General features: G+C 38.7%; 1 protein-coding gene across 1 annotated transcript in view; it reads right to left on the reverse strand.

The window, feature by feature from the left end:
- Positions 1-24,093, reverse strand: part of VWA8 (von Willebrand factor A domain containing 8) — a 198,872-nt gene that overhangs the window by 42,191 nt on the left and 132,588 nt on the right. Inside the window, exons 30-37 of the mRNA XM_074168332.1 lie at positions 20,008-20,124; positions 19,462-19,526; positions 19,237-19,362; positions 18,486-18,595; positions 16,252-16,406; positions 14,534-14,735; positions 7,646-7,727; positions 5,545-5,749 (exon numbers count right to left, since the gene is read on the reverse strand). Coding sequence (XP_074024433.1) covers positions 5,545-5,749; positions 7,646-7,727; positions 14,534-14,735; positions 16,252-16,406; positions 18,486-18,595; positions 19,237-19,362; positions 19,462-19,526; positions 20,008-20,124 — 1,062 coding nt within the window. The remainder of the gene's footprint in view (positions 1-5,544; positions 5,750-7,645; positions 7,728-14,533; positions 14,736-16,251; positions 16,407-18,485; positions 18,596-19,236; positions 19,363-19,461; positions 19,527-20,007; positions 20,125-24,093) is intronic.

The following is a 24,093-nucleotide window of genomic DNA, read 5'->3' on the forward strand; positions in this document are numbered from 1 at the left end:
TTTGGTGAGAAGCAAACAAAGATTTTTTTTTTCTCATTCATGTGTTTTTCTAGATTCATTCCACCATCTCAGTTTTGTGATGCTGTGAACTCAAACTTGATTTAACTGTTCAGTTGGCTTTTTGCTAGAAAATAGACAGATCAGGTCAAGTCACAAAAGCAAAGTGGGGAAAAAAACCGGGAGATAACATTTCCAGGCTGCTTCTTGTCATATTAAGGATTTGTCCAAATAAAGGTTTGCCCCAATACATGACCTATTAGACACTACGTGGATGGTCTTCAGCGACATCAAGAAATGTTTTTGAACCAGGTGGGTAGAAACATGCCCTAAGGAGTTGTCAAGTGTCTCTTACACACTTCCTTTGGACTGACTCATCTACAAAGAAGTACGTGATCTTTTAAACTGAGCGTCGCCCATCAGTCTTGAGACTAAAGAGCTGGGACGATGGAGATGTTTTAGTATTCAGGTTCTACACAGTGCACGCGCTCGCTTATGGATGCATACAGGTGTAATTTTACTACCTGAAGCAGAAGAAACTCCTGGTAGCTGAGCTATCCATGACAACTACTTTATCTATTTTTAACTGCTGGTATTAGCAAGGCTGCTGCCCACTCTATTCACATTTACTGTGTCTTTCCTCAGTTCAGTCCTACCATATGTGATCTTGGCATTTTATTGTCTGACTGGATCATTTAAGAAGCCCACTTGAGCTTTCACAACAGACATAGCCTCCACCAAACATGTCAGATTTTTCAGTTTCTGAGGAAAACACACGCTGTACAGAACACTTATGTATCACACAATCATAAAATACCAAGTTGGAAGGGACCTCAAGGATCATCTGGTCCAACCTTTCTTGGCAAAAGCACGGTCCAGACAGGATGGCCCAGCACTCTGTCCAGCTGAATCCTAAAAGTGTGCAGTGCTGGGGAATCCACCAGTTCCCCAGGGAGGTTACTCCAATGGCTGATTGCTCCCATTTTGAAAAATTTTCCTCTTGTGTCTAGTTGGAATCTCCCCAGGAGTAACCTGTACCCATTACCCCTCTTCTTTTCCATGTGACTCCTTGTAAAAAAGAAGTCTCCATCTTATCTGTAGCCACCCTTTCAATACTGGAACGTGGTGATAAGGTCCCCCCTAAGCCTTCTTTTCTCGAGGCTGAAAAAACTCAGTTCTCTCAGCCTTTCCTCATATGGCAGGCTTCCCAGTCCTTTGGTCAGCTTTGTGGTCCTTCTCTGGACCCTCTCCAGCCTGTCCACACCTTTTCTTGTATTGATGGGGACCAAAACTGAACACATTATTCCAGGTGTGTCCTGACAACCCCTGAGTAGAATGGGATAATGACTTCCTTATCTCTGCTGGTGATACCCTTGTTGATGCAACCCAGCATCCTGTTGGCTTTCTTTGCTGCAGCAGAACACTGTTCATTCACATTGAGCTTGTTGTCCACCAGGACCTCCGGGTCCCTTTCCACAGAGCTGCTTCCCAGCTAGGTAGATCCCAGCCTGTACTGCACCCCTGGAGTATGTTTTCACAGGTGCAAGACTTTACACTTGTCCTTGCTGAACTTCATAAGCTTCTTGTTAGCCCACTCTTCCAGCCTATCCAAGTCCTCCCACAGGGTGGCTCTCCCCTCCAAAGTGTTCACTTCCTCACTCAGTTTAGTATCATCAGCAAACTTCATCACGGTACAGTTGATCCCATCATCCAGATCACTTAGGAAGATATTAAGCAGCATTGGGCTCAATATCCACTCCTGGGGGATCCCACTTACGACAGGCTGCCAATTCGTAAAGAAGCTATTTACCACCACCCCCTGGGTGCTCCCTGTCAGCCAGTTCCCCACCCACTGCACAGACCTCTTGTCTAGACCATAATGCATCAATTTCTCTAGAAGGAGGCTGTGGGGAACCTTGTGGAAAGCCTTGGAGAAATTCAGGTAGACAATGTCCACCGCTCGCCCCACATCAACTGAGCAGGTTACTTTGTAATATCTCAGTTAGTGATAGCCTTGGCTGCAGTGATCACAATATTGTGGAATTTGGGAACTTACATATATTAGAATATATATCTCATATATATATTATATACATATCATATACTACATATTATTATAAATTATATATAATGCATTATATATTATTATATACATTATACATTATATATATATAAAAGTTATATAATTTATATATAACATACACTTACACAAGTGGAAGTTGCACAGTGCAGGGCAGCCCCTAGGGACCTGAAAGTCACTGCTGTCATTTTCTGCAGTAAACAACACTTACTGAAAAACAACAGCTCAACTATATCAGAATGTAATCAAATTTTTTCCTATTTAATCTTTATCAACAGCCCTTTGGTGCAAAAAGTAACACAAACTTATCAATGTCTGCCTATTCCTATGAAATTTTAAGGACAAAATTTTAAAAATAAATAGTCTTTCAAATTCTTTTCAGATATTTGATAAAGAAGTGACCTTGTTTTCAGAAACACCAAAGAGTGAAAAAGCTCAACAATTTTTGCATTTCAAATAGAGTTCATTGTTTTAGAAAATCCAGTATTTTGTTTAGATATTGTATTGCAGGCACTCCAATTTAATCATTTAGAATACTGTATTCATATTTTGAGTTTAAAACTTTAATAAGCGAAGAAAATTCCTGATCTGCCTATATAAATGCGAACTTATGTAAACATAAACCATATTTCCAGAAACTATTTTTGTAGCCTCAAGACTTCAGCAGTTTGAACACTGCTGAGCATATCAACAATACAAAACAAATGTTGACTGTTTTGAAGACTGCCACGACATTATATCAAGGGAGCCTAATTACTGATTATAAGTGGAACAGCTGTTTGTTTTCCTCTGTTTCATTGCTTATGTACATACAGCCTGTTTCTGAGATCTAATGTGTTTGTGAAAGCCAAAATGCAGCCCTGGAAGATAGTACCAATAGTTATAAGCAAAGCCTAGTTGAAGAGTTGTTTCCACTTCTTTGAACCTATATTTATATTGAAAGCTCTCTAGTTCCTTTTTCTCTCAAAGGTCAGGAAGCTTCAGAGACATTCTCTGTGTTTTTGCAGAACAGTGGTTCCAAACTACCTAGAGAGGTCTTGTGTTGGTCTAAGAACATCACCAAGAAGGGCTAATAAGCTTTGCTAAGCCTGTGGCAGCATTGAGGGATGCATCAATGGCAGTTATTAGGGTAGGGTAAACTGGGGGTGAGTGGGGAATGAATTTGAGTGATACATGGAACACCGACAATTTTCTTAAGTGAGTTTCTGCTACAAGATGACCAGGAACGGTGGGTTTAGTTCAGGAATTAGAGATGCCCCATTAGACTCCAAGACACTTAACATCAGCATGAGCATGAAACATTATACAGAAGAAGGTGATTTTCATACACCAGAACGAACACGTGGCTGCAAAATATCTCCAATTCTGTAAAAACAGGTATCAGGAAATAGCTGCAGCTTTCTTAGCAAGATAATTATCTAGAACAGGAAACACTGGAGTTCTTGCTATGTTTACCTTACACAGGGAATCTACATGAATATGTTTTCAAGCTAACAGGATCCTTCCATTTCCAGAAATGAATGGCTTAATAAAGTACTGCTTTTATGTCTAGGTCCATTGAAAAATTGAGTTAAGTAGGAAAGGTGAAGGCCGTTATCTCCAAATAGTAAAGTATAGAGTTTACACAGCAACTACATATTTATTATCTTGTTGGAGATGTACATATAATAAAATAAAGATTTAATTTATTGCTTATTGCTCCATAGTGCTCTGGTAAACAAAGTTTCTTAGGTCTCGATATCTTTCCATTTAAAGCAAAGCGTGTAAAGAAGAGAAAAAGAAGTTAGTGATAATGATGCAAGTCTGAAGATCACACAGGAGGCTTTATTTCAGCCCTTTAGCTCAAATCAAACCATGTGCCTTTTTGAGTTCTGACCAACCGCTGACTTGAGCTATTATACACCCTTCATTGACAGACAGAAAGAAGAATGATACCCTGTGATGTGCCCACTAATTAGAGAAGCAGACTGTCAGGAGAAAGAAATTCTACAGCAGAACTTGAGAGTTGCTTTGTGACTGTGGGAAAACTTCTTAGCCTTTTTTTCTAAAAAATGGTTACTTGACATTACTGGTTAAATGACTTAAAATCTTCTGATGATGTGTACTTTCCAAGCCAGTATTCTCTAATATTTAGTTGACTAAGATTGACAGTATAGTAATACTGTTGAATAAAATTAAAAGTTATCAGAAAAAAAATTTAAAAAGATTAAAAAAGTAAAACTCTAACTGTTCCTCCTGGCTCTTTCAATTTCTACTAGGTAACTTGGATCAGTAAACGAAACTGGGCTGGTGTAAACCGACTATATCTGACCATAAGATGGTGCTAGTGCTACTGCATTTGTAATAAAAATGGCACTGGTAAAGCAACAAGAAACCACACAAACATGCTACTGGGCAACAGCTTCCTTTTCTCGTTACTTTTATGAAAGGCATTTGCTGAGGGTCCAGTAACAAGAAGTCATCAGCTCTTGCACAAGTTTCTGTAACCGTGGAACATCCTGTAGAAAGGGAGCTCACAGAGGGGAAAAGAAAGTGAAAGAAAAGCTATGTTTTCGGCCTAATAAATCTCATTCACACTTAAGATAGCTGGACACCTTGTAAAAAAATAGATCAGATTTAGAAAAGACTCATCCTGGTTTTCCATTCTAATGTACTGTGAAAGTGGTTACAGAAATTCATGACAGAGAAATAATTGCAATTGTAGATAAGAGATGGAATCTTTCTAGTAAAACATAAGAGAAGTTCCCCTAAAGCACATTTTTCTTCAAAGTAAAGTGATACCTTCTCCTATCACTAACAGAAATTAAAGATGCGACTGAACAGGTCTGAATTTTCCCTCTGTGTTGCAATGGTAATCATATATATTAGCCAGTACATGAACACCTGTATATACATACATACATGCACACACAGCACACATGTATATGCTGTACATTTTCAGCATCTACCTAAACATTCCACAAGAGAACATGGCTGTATGGAGACCCTTGTAACTCTGCTCAGCTGAGACAATTTTCAAAATTAGCCAAAGGCACTACTGTGAACTCAAGGCATCTTCCACCTAGGCGTCATGTTTCTTTTCTAAAGTACAAACACAATAGTTTTTTCCAAGTATTTGAACTTTGGAAAAGTATATGCTTTCCCTAAAAATTAATTGTATTATTCTACATTTTGAAAGTTGCAGTTGAAAATCAGCAGGAGGTAAAGAATTAATTTGCATTTAAATGTACTGGAATTTGGCAAAAATACAAACACTGCAAGACAAAGAGATTGTCAGTAACCATAATTACAGGGGTCACAAATAAGCCTTCTAATTAAGCTATTGTGTCTTTTCTTTCAGTGAAGACGCCTATTCAACTTTCCTCGCAGGCATATTTCTGCTTCACGGTGTTTTTCAACACGGCTCTCCCTCGACCCCTCTCCCAGCTGAAAATTTATTTTGCATCATCATCTTTGTGAAGTCCTACCTGCACAGGACGACCATCTTCTTGGCCGATCATGTTCCTCCAGTCCTGCAGCGACCGCTGGAGGCTGTCCAGCCCGGTCTCCCAAAGCCTCACACCACCTCCCATGTCCACAGTAACCAAACCTACTCTCCCCAGCGGTGCCAATAAGGCATCGGCATCCGAGATCTTAGAGAGCCAAGATGTATAAGGAGAGAGAGATTGTGATCTGAAAAACAAGAATTAACGTGATTCTTCTTGAAGCTGCAATCAAAAAGAGGATGAATATTTCTGTATTTAAGGTGGCAATTAAATGAAATTTCATCCTCACTCCATGACAGATTATAACTAAGCCCTGCAGACCCACTGTTTTATCTGAAACATTCCACCTACTGAAAGTGGATGTGACTGAAAGACACTCATCAGTATAAAAAGCAGTACATAAGACCAGTTTGAAAGGGAAAGTGTTGCCTAATCCACTGCTATATCTCATCTAGCTGAAGAAAATCAGTCTTTACAAAAAAACTATGAAAAATTTAAAAATGTGTTATAGAAAAATACAAAACTACAGAAGAAATAGGAGAGAACATGACCTGGGCACTGAGGAAAATATCTTTCCATCAGCTTAATGTAACACTTTTCTCTAGTGCTTTAATAAAAAATGAAGATTTAAGCACTCATTTAAAAATGGCACAGCTTTATGCACAGAGAATCTCAGCACTGCTTTAAGCAGTCAACTTGCGGACAAAAAATTACTACTGAAACAGAGGGCCTAATAGCTACATAATATGAAGGGAAATTTAGCTAAAGTAGGAAAGATGCTTTGCATTTTTTCAGTATGGTTAATGACATGCATAATGACTTGGCAACTTGCACTAATACTACAATAAATAATCTTTGAAGATAAAAGAAGCAGTAACACATATGCTTCTACCTAAGACTGAAATCGCCATGTACTAATTCAACTAAAGAAGAGTTATCGTAGTATTTGACCAGGCTAACTATGCCAGACAGAGGAAAGGTTTTTAGATTTTGGCATAGAACTATTCATATATATGAAAAGTCACTTTATTTATCAGTTCTTAGTGGAGTAAGTTTTCAAATCTGGACTTCCACTCAGATTTGTCATAAACAGCTTAAATCCTCATACTAGGTTAAGGGTCACGATGCTGAAGTTTGGCTTTGTAATTTTGTAATTTCTTATAAAATCCTACTGTAAAATAAAGTGTGATTCACTACTATTTCTATGTTAATGGCTTACATTTTTGGATGACTGTGTCAGATGTAGGCCAATGGATCAATTCTAAAATGGTGAACAGTCCAAAATTAATTCTCTATTAATTCAAAATTTCCACAGATGATTAATGAAGCAGAATAAGAATCAATTAATATTATCAAAACCAACATCCAATGGATAGAATTTAAAAAAAAAAAGTATAAAATTCCTGATGTGTGGGTTTCATACATGTGCTATTTAAACATGTAAAGTTGAGAGACTGCTATTTAAAACAAAATCCTTTATTATTATTGCAGTGGAAGATGACAATTTGTAACCAGAATATATGTTTATATCATAAAATATTTGCAAACATGCTCTACACACGCAAGATACTTGTGTATCATGCAAGATAATTGTGGGGGAATGCATATTTTCCAAAGGGAGAACCAGAACATAGAGAAGCTGAAGTTATTTTCAAAGCAAACTTTATATTGGACCAAAACTTGATTCCTGGTTTCATACATCTAGATCTGCCTCTCTTTGTTACACCCTAAAGACAGAGAAAAATGAGAAGAAAATAAAGATAGCAAAACAAAATGAAAGACAATGGAGGATAAAGTGGGTGAAGAGAGGGAAAGAGCAAAGGGAGTGAAAATCAGAAGATAAAGCTATCTTTCATATTTACTAATTAATTGCTACATTTTCATTGGTATCACCTAGCAAAGAGATAAAAAATGTTGACAAAAATATGCTACAACAGCTGCAGAATTTTACACACTAAGTATGAATGATTCTTACTTTCCACATTAGAAGAAATATTAGCTTATCCTGAAGTAATAATACACACTAAATTCTCCTTACTCTTCAGGTAAGACAGAAGCTGCTTTAATCAATAAAATCAGTTACCTAGGAATAGCAATGTATTTGATTTTCTTTGAGTTAAGATCTATTACTTCCAAGTATCCAGCCGCTGGTGGAGGAGTGACATCTGAAAACAAACAAACATGTTATTTTCCTGCTGCATGATTAACTGGTTATTGCATTTGCATTTAGTAGATTAAATTTAAACATTTCATTATACAGTACCTGTCAGAAAATGATAAGCTTTCACATTCAACACAGGAGTATACCTTGCAAATACAGAATTGTTTTACTATTATGATAGTGAGCAAGCAGACAGGCAAAATTATAAAAGAACAATGCATTTGTATAGCAAATGTCAAAATTACACACAAATATAGCCCTACTCACAAAAGCACTAATCAGGCACTGATGCAATCCCTAACTCACTGTTTTTATCTGCCGCTGATGATGTCAACTGCATATCTGTCTTTAAAAGCATACTGAGGAATACTTCAAAATGTTGTGCTTTATGATTCCCACTTGCAAATTTCTCAATAATATTAACCAAAATGTTGTTGCCTTAATTGAACCACTCTTTTTGCAGGTAGATTCTCAGTATGCAAAGATTTTGTAACTCCACAGTAAATGCCCTAGACTATCAGGCATTTAATATTCTGTTTATAGACAGTTTAATGAATACAGCTAATACCAAGACTAGATTTCCTTCTGAAACACCTCCTTGAAATGAAGGAGAGCCTAATGTTACCAGCAGAAGCGTTGATGCTTACATACAGCACACACAGAAAAGACTAGTACAGTCAGTGGTATAAGGGGATCTAACATTCAAATGAGTATAAAGAATAACGCACAGCAGCCCTTTATGCATATCTACTGTATCTACCTTGCTATGGTATGCATATCTACAGTAGCACATCTGTTGACTTTACTCATCTTCATAAAAATGGAAATATCAAACACATTGGGAATAGGAAAAAAAGTCTGGAAAAATGCAGGTTTGTGGGCCACAGAGCACCTTTTGTTACAGAGCCTACATTTTGTTACTGTTTTAAAATGTGCTCTCTCTTTAGGTAGTAACGGAGAATAAGACACACATTAAAAATTCTGATGAAGATCTAGAACATAGAGCTGATACTGAACTGGAAGGGGTAGAACTGTGGGATAAGAATTAAAAATTAAGTTAATAAATTAGAGGGAGAACACAAATTTAACCAAATTAAATTATAACAAGAAAAAGGACTGCAGAGTAGGAAGCTGAAGAAAAGGTAATCAAATGCTTAAATGCAACACAGGAACAACCGGCCAGGCCCCAGAACTGCAGTCAACAATCTTATGATGAAACATGAATATCAGATCTAAATAAGTGCAGTTTGTTCCTCTTTTGCTGAACCCCGATGGAAAAGAATAGCTATGCACAGCTCTAGACATCCAACTTCAAGGAAAACATCAGCACATGGGATAGTCCTGGGTGTGACAAAGACGTTAGAACAGATGGTCTATACGGAAAAAGTTGTGGATGCTCCATCCCTGGAAGTGTTCAAGGCCAGGCTGGATGGGGCTTTAGGCAACCTGCTCTAGTGGGAGGTGTCCCTGCCCATGGCAGGGGGGTTGGAACTCGATGATCTTTAAGGTCCCTTCCAACTCTAACCATTCTATGATCCTATGATTCTATGAAATGGAAGGAATTAAGTTTTTTTTTTTTGTCTAAAAAGAGACTTTTTTTTTTTTTTTTGAAAAACACGTCCCATAATATTGAGAAGATTATAAAAAGAGCAATATTATCCTGACTGAGTGGAGGTGACATGAAGTATTCAGTTTTGCTTACAGCAAAAAAAGCTGGATACTAGGAAAAGCCTTTCTTATACAAAGAGAGTGAAGCATTGCAACAGGCCAATTGTTCGACAAACATCAGTTAAGAACAGTCTAAACATGTGTCATCCTGTCCTAATATAAATAGCTGGACCAGATGATGCGTTGAGGTTATTCCTGTAACTGTGTGTTTTATACTACATGTCATTCCAGTTACTGTCACACTAACACAGATACACACTCAGTAACAGACTGTTATTTTATATTCATATATGGAAAGTGCTGAGAATCCAAGTAAATATTTGCTCTCAAGTAGCCCTCATTTCCATAGCTTTGTTTTTAGAATAAACATTAATACTTATTTGCTGGATTCTGCCATGATCTTTTGTCTGAGTTTATAGTTTGTGGCCATACATCTATTCAGCAGTGTCTGGGGAAATTATTGCTAAGTTTCTTTTCAAACATAACTATTATCCTGGTTTACAGTTCCAATAAAACATAAAGGAAATTATTTCTTTGCTTGTTGTTCCTGGAACAGTTTCGGTAATACATATTGGAGTACACTAGACTTTGGCTGAGTACTTTAAATTATTAATAGAAATGGAAGGCTGTGTGCCAGAACTGACCAGTTGTCCAAGAAGATGAGAAAGAAAACCTGACAGATATGCAAACCGAAGCAATAATATAAAACAACTTCTCAAAGGCAACATAAGAATTAGTGCAAGAAATTCAAGGGACTGCCACATACTTGATTTTAGGCCTTTGCTTCGCTATACCATCTCCCAGGAAAAGACACAAAGACTTACGAACGAAGCCTTTCATAGGTAAGTAACTGCAGTTTTCCGGTGCAGAAACAACAGCACAGATGAATCGCCGAAGGTCCAAAGGCCCCCATGAATTATGCAGCACCATCAGGAATAAGCAACACTGAATCTCCAAGGGACCAAGACTCTTAAGCAGCTACTGGTAGCAGTTAAATGTGCATTAAATTAAATATTCTGCCAATTAGTGAGACTGAGAAGTAAACTCCAGAAGAAACAATATCCCAGCAGAGATGTCTGCAAATACTGGATCTCAAATGGGCGCAGTAAGGACTAGTACCTTATAATCTGACCTTCCAAGCGAGTACCTGAATGCATGTGTCTTTTCTTCTGTCTTCCCATTTTCACTTGGAAAGATTTTGGATTCATGCCACAACAATGGCAATACTAGGTCCCTCTAATCTAGTAGTCTGTCTTCAAGTGTAGCTGGATGCTTGAAATGTGTAAGAACCAGACAAGCACACATGGTGTTTTCCTCAAGTCACCAACCAGTTCCAATCTAGGGGCTTCTTAAGCCGAACATGGTGTCTACGTTTTTATTTAGTAACTTCCCAGGAGTTTTAGGAGTTTTAGGAGTTAGGAGTTTTTTGTTTTCCTTTGGATCCCATGTTTCAGCATTCACAACATCCTTTGGGAAGTGGTTTCACAGGTTGGTTCCCTGCCCTGTGAAGAACCACCTCTTTTTGTTTGTTTTGATGAAGTTCCAACTAGCTTCATTAGCTGCCCCCTAATTCTGGTACTGAATGTAAAATTGTTGCTTTTTTCACATCTTCATGCCATACATGTTCTTACAGAACTCCACTGTTTGCCCCTTTCCTGAACTTGTCTCCACATGCAGGAGATTGGGCTGATGTGATCTTGCTCATCCTTGCTGCCCTTTTCTGAACTTATCCCACTTCAGCCTTCTCCCACCTTGAGACAGACCAAAACTACACGGTGTTTTGCATTTACACAACAGCACAAAGATGTTCTCTGTTTTTTCTCTGTTTCTTCCCTAGTAATTCTTAACATTTGCTTTTTTTGACTACTACTGAGCTTTAAACTGATATTTTAATGAAATTATCTATCATAACACCAAAATCGTGCTCTTGAGATGTACCGATCTGCCCCATCATTTTAGATGCAGAATTAGGACTCTTCCCTTTCTTCCTTCCTTCAGGTACATTATATTTATCTACACTGAATTTCATCTGCCATTTCTATTGTAGTCAGCATTGCAGTCCTTCTGTAATCCTTCATGGAAAATCCCTTCTACCATGAATAATAACCAGGATCATCAGCAAATGCTGTCAGCTCACTGTTCATTCATTTTTCCATTTTTTTCCAGAACCACACTGAGTAGCGCAGGTCTCTGTAGGACTCCACTTATAGCTCTTCCTTCACTAGGAAAATTGACCATTAACTGGTAAATGGAAATGTCTGAAGTCCTGAAAAAAGGCTATGGAATAGAAAACTTAGAGTCTTCCTCAGGTCCAATTTAATTGTATAAGTAAGATCATATTAAACGTGATCCAGATAAGATTTTGGTAATTCATAAATTAAAACATCATTTAGAAAAGAAAAAACAATGATAATGATCTTCAAGAAGGTCTTAAATCATTCAGCTTAAATGGCCATAAAGCACTGTACAAGCTATACCTCATAAAATTTTCTATAAATTTAAAGCTATCAATCACTATTCATGAATATATTTCACCACAGTTGAGGGGAAAAAAAAAAAAAAAAAGCTATCTTGTTCAGCTATAACAACAGATATACATTAAATTGCTCGGTCAGACAGAAGCCAGTTCTCAGACAGATAATTTACTCAGGTCACTGGTATCCATGATTCATGAAGAACGTTCCCTGGTTTTTAATTCCATTAAGCTAGCATTATGAAGTGTTACGTACCACAGCAACTTAAAAGACTCTTAGAAATAACCGTCAAGATCTTAAATTCAGGTATCATTTGGAAGTAATGTATCCCTCCCTCTCCCCCAAATTAATAAACTAATTTTAACGAAAGCTCAGAAGATTTACCTTTTGAATTTTTATATCGTCCACTTCAGGCTGAGATTTTTTTTTTTTACCATGAAGGCCTAAAAAAAATGACCCAGTCTGATCCTCCAGCAGTTTACAAATATGAGAAGATTACAGCCTGAATTGGTGTACTTAGTTCCAAGATCGTCATGTTAACTCTAACTGTGTTTTATGAAGTTTAATCTTTTTAAAAGCTAACCTTTTCTTTACAAATATAGGTAACTTCAGTTTTCCACCCTGTTTACATCCTTGACTTTGCTTCTTTAGTCAAGTAAACGTTTTATCTTTTTAGTAATAAATAAAAGGTTTTCTCCACACAGGAAAGTTAATGCGTTAAATGAGGGCAGACACATTAGATCATTTATTTTGTAAAAGGGAGTTGATTTGGAATAAAGCACTTATTCTGGGACAGAGAGTTCATATACAGAATGAATCAAGGATGGCTTCTTGTGCTCAATTAAAAAAATATGCCATTCTACCATATACACATATTTTTTGAGTTTTCTCTTTTCATAGTGACCTTTCCTTGGAGATTTCTAGAGGTAATTAACACAAAACTCACAAAGGCTGTTATTTCATAAATTCATAGATTGGTCCAGGCCGGAAGGGACCTCCAAAGGTCATCTAGTCCGACCTCCCCACAGTCAGCAGGGACACCCCCAACTAGACCAGGTTGCCCAGGGCCTCGTTGAGCTTCACCTTGAATGTCTCCAGGGAAGGGGTCTCAACCACCTCCCTGGGCAACCTGTTCCAGTGTTCCACCACCCTCAGAGTAAAGAACTTTTTCCTAATATCCAATCTCAATCTCCCCTTCTCCAGCTTAAAACCATTGCCCCTTGTCCTGTCACTGCAGGCCTTTGTAAACAGACCCTCCCCAGCCTTCCTGTAGGCCCCCCTCAGGTACTGGAAGGCCGCTATTAGGTCTCCCCAGAGCCTCCTCTTCTCCAGGCTGAACAACCCCAGCTCCCTCAGTCTGTCCTCATAGCAGAGGTGCTCCAACCCCAAAAATCCAATTGGCTGAAGAAGCTAAAGATACAATGATAACAGAAAGCATGGCATGGTAGCACAAAAAAGTCTGAAGGTCTGCTTTAGCCTAGAGAAAAGGAGGCTGAGGGGAGACCTTATCGCTCTCTACAACTACCTGAATGGAGGCTGTAGAGAGGCGGGAGTCTGTCTCCTCTCCCAAGTCACATGTGATAGGACAAGAGGAAATGGCCTCAAGTTGCGCCAGGGGAGGTTCAGATTGGATACTGGGAAAAATTTTCACACTGAAAGGGTTATTAAGGATTGGAATGGGCTGCCTAGGGAAGTGGTTGAGGCACCATCCCTAAAGGTATTTAAAAGACGGGTTGACATAGTGCTTAGTGACATAGTCTAGTGATGGTTTTTATCAGTTAGGCTGATGGTTGGACTAGATGATCTTAAAAAAGGTCCCTTCCAACCTAGACAATTCTATGATGGTTTTGCTGTATGTGAATGCTGGTCACGCAACACTCTCTTGGACAAGAGAACTAAAAAGCCTGGGTCTCTTCCATTTGGACAGAAGGCAGATGTAACTGAAGTTACAAAGTCAAGAAGGTGGTGGTTACAGTGAATGCAGAACTGTTATTCACCCAACCCTGCAACGCTAGAATGAGAGGCACTTGAAAAAGCTCATAAGAGATCAGTTGATCACAGAGAGTAGTGAACTTGTGAGCTTGCCGTGGAGACACACAAGTTCAAAGAGGGACCAGACAAACTTATGGAAAAAAGGTCTATAAAAGGAGATTTCAAGGCTGAGGCATGGATGTCCCCTGCCACGTCCCTAGAAAAACAACTGCAAATGTTGAGAAAGCATGAAGGAAAAGACACAGAAGTGGAAAGACTCACATGCATTCCTGGAATAACCTCCCCTATTGGCCCTGCTGGAGAATACTGAGATAGATGGACACCAGGTTTGTCTTATCACTGTGTGTCTGTGTGGCACTGAGCAGAGGTTGGAAGCACTGGTGAAGGCCAATTCCTGAACTGGAATGACCATATTCCTGTAGGTGGTTCCCAGCATGGATAGAGAGAGATCCCATCAACTGGGATATTCACAGTGTAGGTAGCCTGTGAATTCTTCAGAAGTATACTTCATCATATTAATAAAACCCAAATTAATTTTAAAAATGAGTGCAACTAACTAATTCCTCAAATCCTTGATTCTTTAAAAACATTTTGGAAAAATTCATGAGTGATTGCAGTTTACAAAATAAAAACAAGTGTGCACAGTTGTTGCAGCACAAGTATATGAACCTCTTACCTTTTGGGTAAATGTCTTTCAAAGGCACATCTCCAGGTGCTAAAATTCTGACTATTTGATTAGAAGCCAATAAAGTTGCACAATTGGTTTGTTTTGCAGCTCCTGTTTTCCTCCGGGCTCCATAATAAAACGGATCAGAAGGAGAAGCACGTTTGTGACTCAGAGAGGAGTTTCTTTTCCAGCTATACACTTCACTAGGAGACTGCAAGAGAGAAAGACTCTAGTGAACAAAACGTTACTATTATTGAGCCTAAGAACAAATGTTTCTTGCTAAGTTCCATTTCTTATCTAATTTCAAATCAAACGTAGTTATTGTGGTTTGCTCTCATGTCACCACATGACAAGAAAAAGACCTGGATTATTCTGTCATTAAAAACTCCTATAGGTGTGAAAAACAACAGACCGCCCACACAAGTTTTAGGAATTGAGACTCTCTGAAGATATGAAGTTAAATCAACATAAAAAAAAAAGTTGATAAATCATCTCATCTTGAAGAAGTCCTCTACGTTTGGTCAGCTGAGCATTGCTACTACAGATAAGAGCTTAGGTACCTTGTTCCTGCTCAATGCCTATACCATAAACACTAAACACTGAAGTCTTGTCCCACCTCCCTCACATTCACCTTTAGCACTCCCTCTTTGACATTCACACGGACATTTAAAACCATGTATAAGGAAAGACAGGGTCTCAGTCTAAATCAAGGAGAGCAAAATGCTTCATCATCAGTGTTGGTATTGAAGTGTGTAGCACCTATAGACCTCCCTCCTCTAGATCACCTCCTTTTTTTAGCAATAAACTCACATCTATTATAAATAAAATGCTAGTACAATCAATCTGGTAATATAAATGCAAATCAAGTAAAACTCAAAAGCTAATTGCAAAGGCGGGGAATCTCTTATTGACAAAAACATATTTTTGAATCATGTTGGATTTCAGAGTATTTTCTTCAATCATTTGGTTTTCCCAAAATTCATGTCTGTTAACAGTTAAATTTTCCAAGCTGCCCCAATTTATTAAGCAAACATCACATAGAATTGTTTATTCCATAAGCACCACCCTTTTCACATATCACTAGGTAGTAAATATAAATAAAACCAAAGAATTAAAAATACTGCTTTTATTTTCTCTGTGTTTACCTTCACTCCTTGCAACAGCCTTAGTCATTACACTGTAAAGTTTCACTTTCCTTTCTGGTCCTTTTCTAATTGTGTCACAGGAGTGCGCACAATTACATGCAGTATTTACACTTGACTATATTATTAAATAGTGAAGGGGCTGTATAGTTTTGTTACCATTTCCAGGATCTTTTTTCTTTTTCTTAAATCTAGAGTCTTGCTAGCTGCTGCACACAGACCAAAAAGTTCACACTGAACAGTCCAAAATGCTACTGATACCCTTTGTTCGCAGTGGTTATATATAATTAAAAATCTATATAAATACATGATTTAGAAAATATTTCACTTGCCAGCACTGTTCAGGACTTACCTACAATGAATTTTGTCTGCGCTAGACATTATGTTGTCCAATTCCTTATTATTCAAACTCCACTGAAATCCCTCTAGATCAGACTACCCTACCAAATGGTGCACACTACATGAATTTGCCGTTTACTGTCATTCCCTTCTTTTTTTCCGTATCACTTGGTAAACAGGTGCTTAACTGGTTACAGAACATGTGAGATCATATGACTTCATTGTATAATAACGCTGAGTATTTACCAAGAGGTCTGGGAAACCAATAACAATAGTAGCGTAATTATGTTCGTCTGAGAAAATCCTGTTGGGGGAGCTGATCTTTTGTCCCACAGCTGCGCTGAGGTTTTCTGAAGATAGCTGGTCACTCGAAACTGCATGCGGCGCACACAGCTCTGATGCTAAACAGGGAAATTAAACAAAATGAAAGTCATTAAACCCAGATGTGCAATAGGAAACAATATTAACCATAAGAGTGCTGAGCACTGATCGTTGCTATTACTTTGAGCATAAAATTACCAAAAAGCAGAAGATTTGATTATACTATACTATAACACAGAAAAGAAGTCAGGAAATAATGCTATTTTTTGTGAAGCTAAGTACTTAAAATCAGGAAATACTAGCTTTGCAGTTCCTTCTACCACTTAATTTTGCCCTCTACTGTGCAAATGAGGCAGGAAGCCTACGGAGTAGAACAGCGTGTGATCTCATTGAAGATTGTTATAATGCAAATGCACAAAAAGGCAAAATGTAGGTTTGCGCAGGCAAGTGTCAACGTGACATTTCTTGGTAGCTGTCTTGCCACCTTTGCAATTTAAATAATGTTATTTGTAACACATTTCTGGTAAATAATAGTCTAGTTTTCTTTTTCTTTAAGCTAGAGAAAGCCAAATATTACTCTGTGCAACTGTAACAACCCTTTACCTTGCCTCAAATTATCAACAGAGTCAGAACCCACTATCTTTAGTTCTGCAGCATACACCACTCTTTCCACTTCAATGGGTAGACTACCTCGTTTACCTGGCAGTGGGAGAAAATCTTTCCTCCCTCAAAGGATGAATGGCCTAGTGGTTTTGGGTCAGGGGCAAACCCACACTGGTCTACCTTTTCTTAGTTCTCCTGCCACAGGTTCTGCCTCAAAGAATGAGAACAGGCTGAAGATGTTACATTCAGGGTTTGATGGATGATTTGGAAAAAAGTGGAGAGGGGATATGATAACTTTTTAGATTGGAAGAGAAGAAATAAGATAACAAAGGATAAAAATAGCACAAAAAGCATGCAGCAATAAACTGTCCACAAATACTTTGGGACTGGAAATTAAAATAACGTTTCTACCCATCTGAGGAATGATACTCTATAATGGTTTCTAAATAAGGTAATAAGAGGAAGGAAACTACTGTGCTCTGATGGAGCTTGATAAGTTGATAGAGTAAACTGTACAAGAGATAAAAAGGATCCTAGATATTTAAGCTGTGGTTAGAGTCTTTGGTATCCAATTTGTTGCTGTTTGTGTAAAACAAGCTGTATTTGTTATTTGTCAATAAGATTTGCTTGTATCATGTTTACACTGTGTTAATCCCATTCTTCATGGTTACGCTAGCCACAAGGACCAGGATGAAAATTTGTCCCTGTTTAACAGCTATGAAGTGGTGTCTCTGTTTTTTCCCCTCTGTCTCTCTTAGACACACCGGAGACAGTCCAAAGCCCATAAACTGTCAGGTGGGGTTCACATGTACTTCCAGGGTTACTAAACCAGGTAGACTAAAGATTTTGTACACCGTGATCAAATGCTGAGGGTTGAAGATGTCATCAGGTCTGAAGACAGGCAGCTCTCACCAGGCAGAACGATGACCATTGGAGACTTCTGCCAACTTCTGTAGATAAGACATGCCTCAACACCTAGCACCATCTGGGAATTTTACTGACCAAATTCCCCCTATCTTTTAACATAGGTGTGATGGCCTCAATAGCCTCCTGAACACTGTCTGCAGAACTTTAGAAACTGTGATTTCTGTTCTGACAGTAGGTCTTTCGTATGATAATGTGTTGGGAAATGTCTTCTAGCTCATCTGAGTGTGCGTAACAGACCTGCAACAGTGTACAGACTATTGGTCTGTATCAAATATGTACCAATGTTTTTGTTCCTTTCTATTCCTAGGTTCTAATTCTTGCCTAGTCATCTTTTTCCCTTTTCCATTCTGTACGCTCGTACATTTCCTGAAAGTCCAGTACTGAGGGTCTTAAATGTTACAATGAAACAGAAGATGCTTTATTCAAACAATCTGAAGTTTGAGCATGGAATTTGCCATGCTTTGCAAAAAGTTATTATTAACTAAATATGATAAGGTGAGGACAAAAAGAGAATCAGAGAGAAGGTTACCCAGACCTTTAAAGTAAAACAGCCTTGTTTGTGCAGCTGCAAACACAGAAATGATTTAAAAAAAAACAAAAAAAAAACAAGCCAAGCTTGCATTCAATACCTGTTGTTAAGCCAAATCCCATGTCAGCTGGCTCTTCACTCAATGCATACAGCTGGCAAACCTCACTGTCTTCAGCTTCCATATGGGCACGCTTGGTTAAAAGAAATTTCCTGCAAAGGATACACATTTATAATAATTCCTGATTAAGCTTGTATCTCTAAACAAGGACTTTTATCTTCTGAAACAGCAAGAATATTCTACATTTATATAAACGAGGTTATCAACACCTTTTGCTAAAACTAAATATGATTTACCAAACTTCTCTGAGATAGAAACGGCAAGTCAGCAAGTGGCAGATTTGTCTTCTGGTAACTACTTACACACTTTTATTTGCTGTGCATTTATAAAAATAAGACAGCACAGTAATATTTCTTTCACGTGACCATGAAAGTAAAGCAAGGAGGCACCAAGTCTGGATGAGGTGGCTGTATTTCTAAAGCTAGGTCCACCACCATTCTCATTTCTAAAGATCAACACCAGCTCAGTAAAAACAGTATTAGGATGCATACAATGAAAGCTAGTCTAGATTTTCAGAGGCATGAATTTAGGCAGGCATATCCTGTTCATTTCCTACTCTAAAAGCCTACCTGCACTTTCACCAGAGCAAATCTGCATCTTAAACACCAACTGTTCAAGTCTGAGCCAGTCTCACAAACTGGAAACACAACTCTGAGACCAGGAGTGAAACTCCTGAATATAAAGCAGACACAAACAAGAAATACTGGCATCAAGAAAACTAGGAATAACTAACCGATTTGTTTCATTTTCCACCAAGAGCCACCGGTCTTCAGCCGCCAGGAAAACAGATTTCAGATTGATTGGAAGTGATATGGTATGAGTTTGACCCTCTAATACATCTAGTACAATAAGGCTGTTTCTGTAAAATTTGAAGTCAAGAAAAGAATAATCAGATAGGGATGTACACAAGGAAATCTGTTATAAATCAATATAATACAAGGATATAAATTACTCTCACCCTGCTTCCTTGTAGAACACCAGCCAGTTTTTGTGTGAAAACTCTCGGCACATTTTGTAGCTGTTCTGTACAAAAATATGTTGTACAGCAATTAGTGTTTATTAGATTTGTCCCAGTGAGTTTCCCTAACTCCCCTGAAAGTGTACTACATTTTCATTTATTTAGAATAATCCACGGCATACATTACCTCTAAAAATGCTATCTAGTCTGCCTGGTCCCAAGTCATATAGTTGCATCATAAATGAGTTCATTATTTTGGACATAATCCCTTGTAACAAAATGTTCCATTATTCCCAGTTCTAGCTCCACAGTGGGATTTTTTAACGGTACGTATCATCAGGCAATAGAATTTATTCATATTTTTCATATCACTATCCCATAACAATGCTATTTCATGTGTAAAGCATTTAAACGTACACAAAAGTAAACAATTAAGTGCTTGGGCTGTGAAAACAGAAAGATAAAGTATCCTGGGGCAGTTTTTCAAATATTGAGCTTCAATTTTTCAAAAAAATGTAGTATAATAGAGGCAGGTGTATTCCTCACCATCTCTTCCTTGCTGCTCCACCAAAATGTTCTCCTAGGAGACTCCTGAGCATCCGGTAAGAGTAAAAGTCGGCGAAGGGCACCATTGTTTGTATCCAGCAACAACACAACATTGCTCTGAAAATGAAAAGCAGATCCATGTACATCTCAAGCCCATTTAAGAGACTATTTCTATTCAGGAATCTATCTAAAGCACTTTGGCAACTCTAGCAACTTAGGACATTTTGAAAAGGTGATCTAGATTTTTGTTGGAAAAACTGATGATCTAGATTTTTGTTGTAGGCTGAATCTTCTTGGTTCATTTCAAAGCTCACGGAGGAATCTGGTTGTAGAGGTTACGTACATGCAAAAAGGGCTGGAATGACATTTCAGTTTTTCCATAATGTTTTATCTATACATCTCACATTTACTCCTGCATAAACTCTAGCAACTAGACTAGTATGGTTTACATGTCCAAGCTGTAGTCAGGTACCTGTGAGAGACATACCAGTTCTGTTCTGTCAAGTCATTAACGTATTTCATTTCAGTTTTTATGTTTTCTTAGTGCTCCTCTAAAGTACCCATTAAGTTACACTGAAGGTGAAAAACTGCTGAGAGAACTGCTTAGTATGTTCTCTCCAAGTTCATACTTATGATACCGTGGAGCCCATTAAATATCCCAGTGTGTGACAATCTATCCGTGACCTGCACACTCAAACAGCTTACAGAGTCAGAGGTAGGACAGCTGTTGGAGGACAGCAGAATGACCCAAGGATGGAGATCAGAAGCAGACAGGATGCTGAACAGAGCGGTGCAAGTGTCCACCCTATATCACATGTGAAAATATTGTGTGCTAAATTTTGAACTTCAGATTTCTCAGCTTGTTACTCAATGCCCCAGGGTCCAGGCATGATGTCAAACGATGGGGACATTTTAAACGTTTCTTTTTACGAAGTACTTAACTAAGAATTCAAGAGAACAATCATTCAGGGCTAATCTTAACCACAGCAAATGAAATTTAAAAGGTACAAAAGAACAAGTTAATTAAGCCTTGGGTTGAATTTTTTTGTTTGGCATTCAAGGAAGCGTTAAGTTCTGCAAGGACATTAGGTTCTGCAAGGACTTACTAAAAGTAAACTGTCTACGTACAACATCTGCAATAACGCACGACGGACGTTAAGGGAGCAAAACATAAATTCCCACAAATTCTCCTAAATAAAACAAATACAAACAATCTGAGTCACAGCAGTTTTGTTCTTTTTGGGTACCCTTCATACTTTCACTAGGATTATTTGGGACAATTAACTTTATTTAATAACGATAGTAATCTGAAGCTAAATATGGTAAAGCATTTAAAATATTACCATGTTATTTGGAGCATTTGGGAATTTCAGCTAGAGTTCAGTACCTCTAAAAAAAGAAGTTTGCTTATGTATTACAAACCAAAATTATAGAAATGCGGTTCAGAAAAAAAAAAAAAGGGCATTTGCTTTGGATTTTGGTTTTCTGCCATATTTTATTTATATAATTCTGCAATAGCATTGCTGAACCAAAGCAATGCATTAGCCTTCCACGTGAGATAAAGAACACGTACGAATCAATTACACTCCTCCAATTAGCGTTAAATTTATGAGAGCAGTTGGTAATATGAAAAGCCTCTCCACTCCACCCCTTTTGATGTTAATGGTTTCCTTCTGTACTAAGTGACTGATGTATATTCTGTCTGTGTTTAAGAATAGATTTTTGCGTCACTTGCGAACACATCCAAGAGCAGCTTTGGCAACTCTTCAAGTGGGCTGGGAAAAGACGTTGGTGTGCAATTCCGCTGTGTTTGTTCTTGACTGGGAGAAAAGTAACCTTTGGGCGACCTCCCGACCCCGATGTCTGGAATTCCAAACTCTGGACAGATGCAATAACCAATCTCATGAAGTGGCGTGCCTTTATTTTTAGTTACTGCAAAGTTTCCCTTTCCTTACTGCTGTTTTTATTTTAGCCAGCATTTTCCTCTTAAAAGTCCTTAAACCAAACAGGGCTGTGATTTCACTTTGCTGGTATGGGAAGCTGTTCCTTATGGTCTCACAGACAGAGAGGAGGGTTAGGGGAAGGAATACACAGCAATTTTGGAGTGAGACAGTGCAAACAATTCAGTTTAACCCTCTTGTGTTCTTCTGCCTGTACTGACTCTCATAATTTCATTCTCTTCTGCCCTCGATGCTCACGTCACAGAATCACAGAATCTTCTAGGTTGGAAGAGACCTTCAAGATCATCTTGTCCAACCATCAACCTAACTGACAAAAATAAACACCCACAAAACAACAAAATGCAACACCATCACTAAACCATGTCTCCCAGCACCACGTCAACCCGTCTTTTGAACACCTCCAGGGATGGTGCCTCAACCACGTCCCTGGGCAGCCCATTCCAATGCTTAATAACCCTTTCAGTGACAAAATTTTTCCTAATATCCAGCCTGAACTTCCCCTGGTGCAACTTGAGGCCGTTTCCTCTAGTCCTGTCGCCTGTGACTTGGGAGAAGAGACCGACCCCCGCCTCTCTACACCCTCCTTTCAGGTAGTTGTAGAGAGCAATAAGGTCTCCCCTCAGCCTCCTTTTCTCCAGGCTGAATAACCCTAGTTCCCTCAGCCTCTCCTCATAAGACTTGTGCTCCAGACCCCTCACGTCCTGAGCAAGCAAGCTGGCAAACACAGACTGCCCTGAGCTGTCAGCTTCCGATGAGGCTGATCCTGAGCACGTAGCAGGGTAACCCCTCTGCACCTCTCCTTGCCTCCTGTCCCACAAACACCCTTTCTATTAGTGCCCCTCACAGACCTCTTGATTGATACACACTTAGCAATCCTGACGCTGTAAATATTAGGCACAGATACAGACATATCATATTGTTCCTTGGGTTCAAGTGAAAAAAAATCTGTGGAAGAATTTATGGCTCTGGGCTCAAACCACCATGCCTTCAGAGGTGAGAAATGTATGAAAGCAGATTACTAGTGTTCCAATTAATGCGAGCGGTGTCTTTCAGATGATTTGGGAGACTTGATTGTACTAGAGATTTCAGGGAACTGAGAACAGCAAACAGAGATATAAGCTTTGTGCTGCAGAAAAAGAAACGTCTTCACCTTTTCCACATAAGGTGCACACCTTTCTAAATAAGCACACCTTTCCTTTTCTATAAGGTATGCTTATAGCAAAGGAAAGTCTTACATAACAAACACACACAAAAAAAGAGAATTTAATAACTTCAGCTAGTTTTTGAAGAAAATACACCCTTCCTCTGGAACGTATACATCAGAACATTATGGGGACTAGAGGTTTCAGATGTTACTGCTAGTAGGTTGCAGGTCCTTCAATGTGCAAGCCCCCACTTGTGTTTCAGGCCAGATCACAAACTGTTAAAAAAAAGTCTTCTTTTAAAGGATGTTTGCCATCTTCTACACGTAGTGAGCGAGGTGGATCTCTGTCATCTCTGTGCTGCAGACTCTCTCACTCCCTTGCTATCTGAGAGCTTTGACAAAGAGCTCCAGCAGCACGTGGGACAGGCAAAAGCACTTCCTTCCCTCCCTACCCCACTTCCTGATCAAGAAAGACAAAAGCAGAGTTAAAGGATGCTGGCAGGACACTGCCTGGGCAAAGCTCGTTGTGCTCCCTCAGGCGAACTGTAGGTTATTCTGTCTGTCCAGCTGTAGCCTTTCAACAGTGCAAAGTACTTGTATGAAAAAACAGAAGTGTGCAGTTAATTATCCATGTGCATTTTCCTCCTATAATCCCATATAAAATCATGCATAAAGTTATCAAAATTCTTTTCAGTCTGTATTTGCTCTCCTCCCGAGTGGTAAAAGCAATAGGTGCAGAAAGAAAAAGAAAGCCTTGAGGTACTTGTGGGAAGGACAAGGCAGAGGCATTGCTGCTTTGAAAAGATGAACGCAATTCTCACCTTACGAGGAAATGACGTGAGATTTCTGAAGGGTCTTTTCAAAGTCTATCAGCTTAGCCTGAAGAAAAAGATATTCAAAACAGACTATGCTCAACTGAGACCAATGGCCACCACGAGGAACAGAATTACCTACTCTTTCTTCCAAGAAGATGTAAAGGTG

This window comes from Numenius arquata, chromosome 1 (genome assembly GCF_964106895.1).
Source record: "Numenius arquata chromosome 1, bNumArq3.hap1.1, whole genome shotgun sequence".
Lineage (NCBI taxonomy): Eukaryota > Metazoa > Chordata > Aves > Charadriiformes > Scolopacidae > Numenius > Numenius arquata.